At 35.9% G+C, this 10,294-nt stretch overlaps 1 protein-coding gene across 1 annotated transcript in view; it reads right to left on the bottom strand.

Annotated features, from left to right (window-relative positions):
• The window catches only part of LOC106460774 (pancreatic triacylglycerol lipase-like), a 27,560-nt gene that overhangs the window by 7,566 nt on the left and 9,700 nt on the right, over positions 1-10,294 (bottom strand). Inside the window, exons 7-8 of the mRNA XM_013920510.2 lie at positions 5,259-5,519; positions 4,083-4,203 (exon numbers count right to left, since the gene is read on the bottom strand). Coding sequence (XP_013775964.1) covers positions 4,083-4,203; positions 5,259-5,519 — 382 coding nt within the window. The remainder of the gene's footprint in view (positions 1-4,082; positions 4,204-5,258; positions 5,520-10,294) is intronic.

Raw genomic sequence — 10,294 nt, forward strand, 5'->3', positions numbered from 1 at the left:
AGCCCTTGTGTAGCTTTGCGCGAAATTCAAAAAACAAACAAACATATATTCGATTTTAATAAGTAGAAAAAGATTCGTATCACGCCAAATTTCACGACTTTTATACAAATTTATAAAAATCATATCAGCTCTTATTTAAATTATTTTTTCACTTTTCAGTTTATTTTCCACATTATGATTATATCACAAATCCATTGATATTTTACACGTACCAGAACGCACCTTTCTAATTATTTCATATAACCTAAAAATTATGGTTTAAATGTCGAAAGAAAATGAAACACCCAGTAGACCTAAAGTTTATGATAAAAATTCTCTCGCAAAGTTTAAACCTAAAAATTAATTTCAAGTACCATCATTAGTTAAGACTAATGACAATATGTTTGGGATAAACTGGAACGCAAAATTAGGGCAAGGCCAAGATGGCCCTCTTCAGTAGTAGAGCCTACTAATGCTTTAAAGCAGGAATGTAGCACAATAACACCAGCTTTCTACAAGAAATTACTAGACAGTCTTCCACGACGCATTCAAGCAGTCATTAAGACCAAAGGTGAGCCAACACGCTATTAATTTCTTGGAATAAAGACATGTTTTATTCTTAACTATCTGTGTCATATAACTTTTGGTAGGATAGTGTATATTAGATTCTAACTAAATCTGTCATAATTAGTGTATTTAAATAGGTGCTTAAAAATTATCATAATTAAAAAGGGATTATTCTATATCGTTACAAATAAAGAAGATTGGACAATCAACATTTAAACAATTTATTTTCAGGCACATTGTGCTAGTATATTAAGAGTAAAAAACACAAAAAACGACTTTTTTTGGTACATAGAAGGGTAAAATCTTTATTAGTTTTGGTAACACAGTTACCACTATCAGGGCTAGTATCTACAGTCAACATGTCCTGTTGAGATACTTATTTACCTTGAGTAATACCTCATTTACGATTTAGTTTCTACCCCTTATTTCCAGAATTTGTTTTTAAAACTGAACTGGTCCATTAACGGTTGTAACTGAATATTTGCTAAGCTAACGCTGTAAATACTAGCCCTGGTGATGGTAACTGTGTTACCGAAACTAGTTGGCTGTAACTAATAATAAATATTTCACCTTTCGTTGTGCCAAGGAACGTGGGTTTTTGTGGTTATTTACTCTTAACATTTAAACGCTTAAGGGACAGTTACACATGTTTTCACCAATTTTAATGGAATCTCCCTCTCAGCCGGAAACCCCTTCAAAACCGAATTTTTGTCTGGTCAGGAAGCTGTTTGGTTTAGAGGGATTACACTTTACTGTCTTGAGAAGCTGTCTGAATTTCAGGACATCATACTCTTTTAAGATATTAAACTCTCAAACCTTGAGGGGTTTATTTTCACAGGCTCCATACCACGTGCTGACCTACAAACTGAGATGACCATCACAATTCGACATTATAGCAACATCTGCTATGTGCATTATGATAACTCTCAGTGGAAAATAATCATTACAGGCTACAACCTATCCAGATAGCATACCCAAAGTTACGTACATACATTCAAATCACCAACATGTACGTGAAAGACAACATAATATTATCAAATTGAAAGTTCCTGCAGAATCAATCCCAGTCACCTCACCTGAGATCCAAGTAAAAACACTAATGGAAAAAGTTAATATTCTGCTCTTTACAGTATATCCCTCAGTCTTATACTTAGAAAACTCGGTTGAACCAACAAGAATCAGTGAGTGCAAAGTTGATAGAGACTCCTGTTTATAACTTGCTTTTGCTAATCCCACCTTGATTTAAGGATGCCAAGCTGTCTGGAATTACTAATACCCTCAACCACTTATTCACCATCGAGCAAACTTCTAAAAGCCACACTTTATGTTGGTGGAATAGTGATACTGATAAAGCACACAAGCAAGTCCAGGCTGAGTTAATGTAGATAAGACATGAACCAGCACAAGCAGAGGAGGCAAGAACTGCATGGAATAGAGTAGGTGCTCTTTACAGGTGATCAGCTTACAAAGCATAAGGCATGAAATGAACTGTGCAGCAAGGCCAATCTCACACGCATCTAATTCTGGCACTTGGACGGCACAAAAATAAAAAAAATACACACTATCCCATTTTATACAATTAAGACAAAGGTAAGGTCTTAATGAGCAGATACCTTATTCAGTGTGATCGTGGTGACATGCAAGAGAAGTTCAAGCCACAGATGTCCCTATCTGAGCTACAACTACATGTAGATATGGAAGCCATCTTTAGTTTGGGTGAGGTATACAGATCAATAAATACACTTAAATATGGAGCTTACAGAAGCAAACCTGTTGACGTTATTGTTAGAGTATCAATGTAATTAAGAAACAGGTAGCAACCCTGAGAAATGGAATGAAGCTTTTATCAAATCCTTATCCAAGCCCTTGAAAGCTCACTTTCACCTTAAAAGCAGTTGAATCATCGTCTTAAAAATATCTTTGGCAAGATCCTATTGGCTTTAGCTACAAGTCATGCTTATCAGAGTAAACCACTGCTACCTTCATCACTAGGTGATTATCATTATGTAAGAGAAATCTGGATTAATGCTGTTAAGTTCGCATATGATAGACAAATATAGTCAAAACACCTAGGCAACAGTTTTAGATCTGGAAGATGCTTACAATAGAATCTGAAATAAGTCTTAGAATAGGTGTTAGTGTAAAATGTGTAAGAGAAAGCTGGATCATTGGTGCTGAGTTCGCAACAGATACATGTGACAAATTTGAAGCTGGTTAGATCACTTAGGCAGTGGCTTTAGATCTGGAAGATCAGTTCAATATAATCCATTTGCCCATACTGCTGAAAAAGTTTTAAGAATAGGCATCAGTATAAAGTGTGTAAGATGGATCATACCTGCACGAACTACCAAATAATGCAGCATGGAGCATGAAAGGTGGTAAGCAGACTAGATCACCATTAATACTGGTCTATCTCAAGGATAACCAATCTCGCCAATCCTCTTCAACATCTACACCATGAATATAGCTAGCTAACCTGCCTTGGTAGTCCAACCAGGTGCTGTGTGCTAACCTTCGCTGATGACATTTTGATGTTCAATAAAGGTACCAGCAAGGCTGAAATCGAAAACAAAATGAACCATCTCTTAGTAGATTGAATACATTATAGAATGACAAAGAAATGGTCATCATTTCTGTCAAAGCCACAGCCTATTCAGCACACTCAATAACAGATATGTTGATGATGACAAACCATCACCATACTTTTCAGGCACGTCCATCCCTTTAGAAGAAATACTTAAGTATTTGGGGATAACCTTTGGTAGTGAACTCAATTTTACCAGCCAAATTAATACCAATATAATGAAAGCTACCAAAGGCATCAATGTAATGAAAGTTGCAGCAGGATATAAAGATGAAGGATTACCTGCTAATGGTCTACCAAAGTTTTATTTGCTATATCCTGGATTATACAGTACCAATGATCATGGTTTCATAGCTTGATAAGATCAAGGGATGTATTTCAGTCACCCTAATCAAAGCCCAATTTCATTTCAGAAGTCTCAATAGCACTCACAAGCAAACAGGAATGGAAGTGTAAAGATCATGCAATCCCCATTGAGGCACTACTTTTTTCAACTGGGACATTCCAGTTCCACAACGCCCTGTAGGCACCAACCAAGTAGAGGAGGTTGCCTAAAAGACCCCACGGGAAACAATCAGGAGTGGACAAGTGTTATACAGCCACTACTGAGATAATGGGCTACCACCAAATCTCTGACACCAACACGTGGAATAAACATCTGTTGCCACTTGGATATGTGGAAATATGGCAAGACAGAAAATGTAGAGACTGGGTAGAGGTAAAGCATTAAAACCCTGTCAGTATACAGTCATATGTCAGAGCCACAGATAGCAAGATAAGCTGATTGGGCATTTATCATCTCGTGAAGCAACGAAATTCTACATAAAGTTGGTGAAACATTCAAGTTTCCCACAAGTAGCACAAGTAGCATTTAAATAAATACACTATTTATGAGAATATTTAATAAAGTACTAGTCTGATCAAACAATTCTGGTAATATATATTTACATACCCTTCACTTAATAAGCTTTCTAGGTTATCCTTTTCTCCCTCCATGATGATATACAACTCACCCATTTGTGTCTCACTATCTGGATGATTGGCTAATTCCACCACCACCTGATAGTGGTACACTGAAAAAAAGTAATGCAATAACGTTATAATTACATTATTACCGAAATATTATTGCAAAGTACCAAAACTGTTGCTATTTATGCTCTTGTGCCTTAAACACAATATGATTTTACTTCCTTAAAACTCTATTACGATTTTAACTTAATCCTAATGAAGACGTAATGGCATAATGTTGTACTAAACTAAATTATATAATTTTATTCTTTTTTAACATAAAATATTATTATTTTGTATTTATAAGACACTATAAACAAAACCAGATAGCTTAAGATTTAGGCATCTATGATATACTTAGTAGCGATAAATGGAACATTAAAACTATAAGGATAATTACCAAAGTAGTAATTAGAACTTAACATATCAATGTGGTAATTTTGAACATTAGAAAGAAAAATATAAATGTAATAATCTTATAAAAATAACTAAGTAAGACCAATTATAAAAGGATCCATAAAAACGAAACAATGTTAAAGAATAATTACCCTTTACTTTTGAAATTAATAAATGTCGTGAATAATATTTAAACAAAAATTATCAAGTTCGTCAAATATGTTATAACTTATAATTATCATCACGTTCGAAGCGATTATTTTTTCTGCACTACTTGGTTTCATTTGTAATACTGTTGTCACAAAATATGTTTGATACGATATGATGCTAAGACACACACACAATCATTAAAGGGCCCGAAAATATAAAATTATCTCAATCTCTTTTGGATAAACGTTTTTTTTTCACACTTTCTTCAGGTTAAAGTCAATTTAAGGGTTAAAATATTCAATGAAAATGCAAACCAATAAGTATAACTATAAGAATTATTCAATACCGTTTTTGTAACATTACAGTATTCAAAAGTTGGTTATATTAATAAAAACTTACACATTTACTAATATTTTAAGCTATTCATAACATAATAAAGTTTTATTGAAGTGCGAGTTTACACAAAGCATGTGTAACATTTGCCTAGTCCCCGTTCTGTAATTTATTTATGACATAGTGAAAAAGCCTGTATTTTATATTAATAATTTTAATATAGTATATACATCATACTAACGACAATACGGGATGGTTGATCGAGTTGTCAGGTAGAATTTTTTGTTCATCGTTTCGTTTTTATACTGACGAAGTTTATCTGCTTTGAATCCCATGAAGGCGCAATTCCTTCCCCCCTCTCCACAGTCGATACAGTTTCCGTTAATAAAATCTCTCCAGGTGTCACACGCGACACCTATTGGCTCGCAAGTGTTATCGTTGATGGAGTCCAAAAAGTAATGTATGGACCGTATGTGATCACATGCGACAAGTTGTTGGAAGCCTGTATTTAAAACATAGTTGTTAGAATTAATTCTAGTAATAAAATAATTGCGTAGGCGAGAAAATAACAAAATGCAAAACAGAATATAAAGTAGTGGTGAAAACTCGCCGAATTAAAATAATTTTATTAATAAAACACGAAAATAACGTTTCACACAACAGCCCTTGGTCAGGTTACCAGTGGCAATCAAACTGTCAATACAACAATTAGGTTGAAAGAACAAGTAACACGTGGTTCGAAGGCTCGAAAACATATTCCTGAAGCTGCAAATGAGATAAGGGAAGTAACGTATGTAAAAACTGTATAAATACAGTAAATCGTAGTAAATAAACTAAATAGAAAAAAAAATGTGGAACAAAAATACAGACAACAATGTAAGGAAATGAATGAACACGTGCATCTGGTAACATTGTTCAAAGGGATGCAACAATGAAAGGTATGTGAACTTAATAGGAGTGAAGAACGACAATGAAAAAAAATATAGGTAACAAAAGTAGGTTACTAAAGTGAACGGGCTAGAGAGGAGAAAGGGTGCGAACCTAGAACTAAAAGGTTGTAGACACAAATTGTCAGCGTGAGAAAGTATAGGGTGGGGAAATGGAGAGGATAGATTTAAAGGGAAGAGAACTCTTTATTCATTCCAAAGGCATTAACAGTGAATAATCTAAAACTTAAGCGTTTTCCCAGGCGTTCTCTTTGCGTTACAGTGGATGGAGCAAATGTTACTGTAAATTTTATTATTGTTTGTGTATTAAAATATATTTGTATTTGAAAAAAATATAAAACTGTGTGTATCAATCTTGTTGGCAATTATCATAAGTTGGAAATATATTAGCATTTATTTAACTACTAAATTTAAATTATCATTTAGCTCGGTTTCAGACCATTCGAAATTGTAATACGTAACATAATATCACGTGAACGATCCCCTAAGCGGCGACCCGTTTGACCAACGTTGCACTTTTTACAGCATACACAGTATGTTAGGCTTGTTGAAATGCAAGTGAATGATTGTTATATTTGAAATTTTCCATTGGGCCACATATGAATGTTGTGGTGTTAACATATTGGCAGGTAACGCATTACTTTCTGTGACACCAGACTGTATCCAGGTTCACAGTAGAGGTAGATTTCTGGATGACACTGTGGACTAAAATGTTTTTTTATATTTTTATCGTGTATATAACTGATAAGTGAGGGTTGTTTAACAATTTTGGAAGTTATGGGGTCATCAGTGAGGATGTTGAAGTTTTGTTTGATGATTTGGGTAACTTTAGAGGTATTAGGATGATAAGTAAAGATAAGTAGTATTCGAGAGTTTGTAGACTTGGGTTTAGGTTTTAGGGTGTATTGTCGGGTTACAGAATGGGCGGCTTTTTCTATTAAAGACGTATGGTAGGAGTGACTGATAAAGAAATATTTCATATCTTCAAATTTCGACTCGTAATCGATTTGTTCACTGCAGAGTTTGCGCAGTCTTAGGAACTGGGAATATGGAAGAGATTAAAACGTTAGACGTGTATGGGAAAAGTCATAGCGGAAGTAAGAATGGGAATATGGAAGAGATTAAAACGTTAGACGTGTATGGGAAAAGTCATAGCGGAAGTAAGAATGGGAATATGGAAGAGATTAAAACGTTAGACGTGTATGGGAAAAGTCATAGCGGAAGTAAGAATGGGAATATGGAAGAGAGTGAAACGTATTACATGGATGGGAAAAGTCATAGCGGAAGTAAGAATGGGAATCATTGGGTTTGTAGTGTACTGAAGTCATTCAATGACGATATTCATTGGGGATGAGAATACCTAAAAAAGTGTAAGCTCTTGGAAGAAACTGTCCATGTGAAGGTAAGCGCTGGATGGAAGGAGGAAACGATGTGTAGAAAATGATTTAAGTCACACAAGAGTGTACTGGTAGCACCAACAATGTCATCAGTATAACGTTTGTAAAGAGTAGGAAGTGTTCCTTGATAAGTGGAGAAAATCTGTTTCTCTATGTAACCAATAAACAATGAAGCATAAGAAGAACCCATTTTAACATCCATAGCAATACCTTTTGTTTGTTGGTAAAATTTGCCATTAAAGGAGAATCCATTCAGGGTTAAGTTCGGCAAGACGTGAGAGGGTATGCGCGGGAGGATTTAGTGAAGAACGCAGATCCAGCTAATGTTTGAGGGTTTCATGTTTGCATGTTCGTGGTAAATATATACTGTTCACTAACAGAGAATTGAAAATTATTGAAAGTTCGTAGTGCGTGTTTCGTGTCTTTTATGTAACTAGGAAGAGATGAAACGATGGGATTAAGGACGTCATCAAGGAAAGACGAAATTAATTCGGTAGAGCAGTTACAGGGTTCCTGATTTATGAATCTTAGAGAGGAGGTAAAATTCTGGGATTACTAACAATAAGATTTGTAGCATCTGATGGCAAATTACCTGTATGAATTTTTTTTTATAATAAGACTTAAACAGAACTTAATCAGAACATAGGCATAAAATGCATATTTTTTTATCAGTACAGGAATATTTTATTACAAATGATCAAATACAAAAGTTGACTGTTTTACGAATGAACATTATATTTTTATACAATATTTTTAGTTTTGGGGACAAATAACATTGGTTAAAAAAATGCTAAACTATTACTTCACAATATTATTACTAAACAGCTAACATACGCAATTATTTTTTTAAATATTTAATTCCAAACTATTTAGATCCCCAAGTGACTCAGCGATAAATTTGAAGGCTTATAACGCTAAAAACCGTGTTTCTATACCCTTGGTGAGTACAGAACAGATAGCCCATTGGGTAGCTTTGTGCGTAACAATAAACAAACTAGGTTACTTATATCGCACGAATTTTACCGAATCCTTGACATTCGGTACTTCGATTTTACACTGTAATTGCTCGTTTCGAAGAAATATAATATTGTTACGACAGCGGAAGTCACGTGACGCTAGTAACACGTCATGATATTCTAGAAGGATCATGTCTGTTCGTGCCAACTCTGGTCTTTTCTACACGCCCACTATTCTTGTATATAAGTGCACCAGATAAAGCGAATTTAATTAATCGGAATAGAATTGCAGACAGACAGAGACAGACAATTGAGTCAAGCGTGGTAGTGACCGTAAATAAAGTGCGTGAATCGTTGTGAATTATAGCGTGTGTTTAAGATAAAGTGACTGTGGAACTTAAGTGTATTGCAAAGTTGAGTTGAAAAAGAATAAACTAGTTTTATTTAAGAAAGGACTTGTATCGCTGAAGTTTCTCAGTAAGAATTTCTACGAAAAATTAACCAACGACCAGAGACGTAACAAATTGGTGTCAGAAGTGGGATTAAAAAAAAAAGAGAAGAAAAAGAAGATGGAAACGAAAAGTGGCAAATCAAACTACAGCTTAGCAGATTTGATGGCAGCAATGCAAGAACAGCAAAAGAAACAAGAAGAGAGATTACAGCAGTTGTTGGAGGAAAAATAAAAGAAACAAGAAGAACGAGAAAAGAGACAAGAAGAGAGACAACAGCAGTAGCAAGAAAACCTGCAACAGTGACATCTTGAACAGCAAAATAAACAAAAGAGATTACAACAGCTGTTGGAGGAAAAAGAAAAGAAACAAGAAGAACGAAAATATAAACAAGAAGAGAGACTACAGCAGTGGCAACTGGAACAAGAAAGGAAAAAGAAGTACAAATGGAAAACATTAATAAGTTTCAAAGCGAATTAAATACATTAAAGGATGATTTATTGTCTTTTACACAAGGATGATACATTAACTATCGACTTAATCAGCCTCAGACAACGGGAAGCCCCTTCCAGGCCCGCAGATAAACCCTAATGCAGACATCTTCAGTCCTGTTAGAAGTCACATCCCAGATATGAATGTCAGCAATAGGAGTGATTTAGTACGAAGGAAGCCACAGGAATTCGATGGGAAGGCACCGTGGGAAGCATATAGAGTACAATTTGAGCTCCTGGCAGAGATGAATGGATGGACAGAAGAGCAGAACGCAGTGTACTTGGCAACGAGCCTGAAGGGACAAACACTGGAAATACTTGGACGGTTGTCAGCAGATAACAGGCACAACTATATAGCACTGGTAGCTGCTCTAGAAATCAAGTATGGAACTCAAAATCAGTCCGAAGTCTATAGGGCTAGGTTTAGGACTAGAGTCCATGCTAAAGGGGAGAGCATGCAAGAGCTGGCACAGGATTTGGAAAGTATGGCACACAAGGCCTACCCAACTGCACCACTCGATCTCCTCAAGTTGATGGTGAGGGATCAGTTTGTAGATGCCTTGGACAGTACACAACTGAAGATACAAGTAAAGCAAGCACACCCCTCTTCTATGCATGACGCAATGGCCAGAGCTCTTGAATTCGAATCCTATGTTAAGTCCAGCACAGAGGTACCAAGGTTGGTACAGTCATCAGGATTCAAGGCCAAAAAAGACCAGCTTTCAGAGAGGTTTGAGGGACTTTGCTGGCACTGTAACAAACCAGGGCACAAGAGAGCTCAATGCCAGCAACTTCAACACAGAGAAGATGCCACGGCAAGAAAGGCTGCTACCCAGAAAGGTTGTTGGAATTGTGGAGAGCAAGGACATATGAGGAGCCAGTGTAGGAAGAATACTACCAATAAGTCAACTTCGGGAAACCAGTAGTGATTCGTGTTGAGGGACGCCCACCAACCCCCATCGTGAAAGTCCCAACAGCTAAGTGTAAAATGCCAAGCACACATAGTGTCTACGTGACAGGAAAGCTGGATGGCCAAA

The sequence above is a fragment of the Limulus polyphemus genome, unplaced genomic scaffold, assembly GCF_000517525.1.
Source record: "Limulus polyphemus unplaced genomic scaffold, Limulus_polyphemus-2.1.2 Scaffold833, whole genome shotgun sequence".
Lineage (NCBI taxonomy): Eukaryota > Metazoa > Arthropoda > Merostomata > Xiphosura > Limulidae > Limulus > Limulus polyphemus.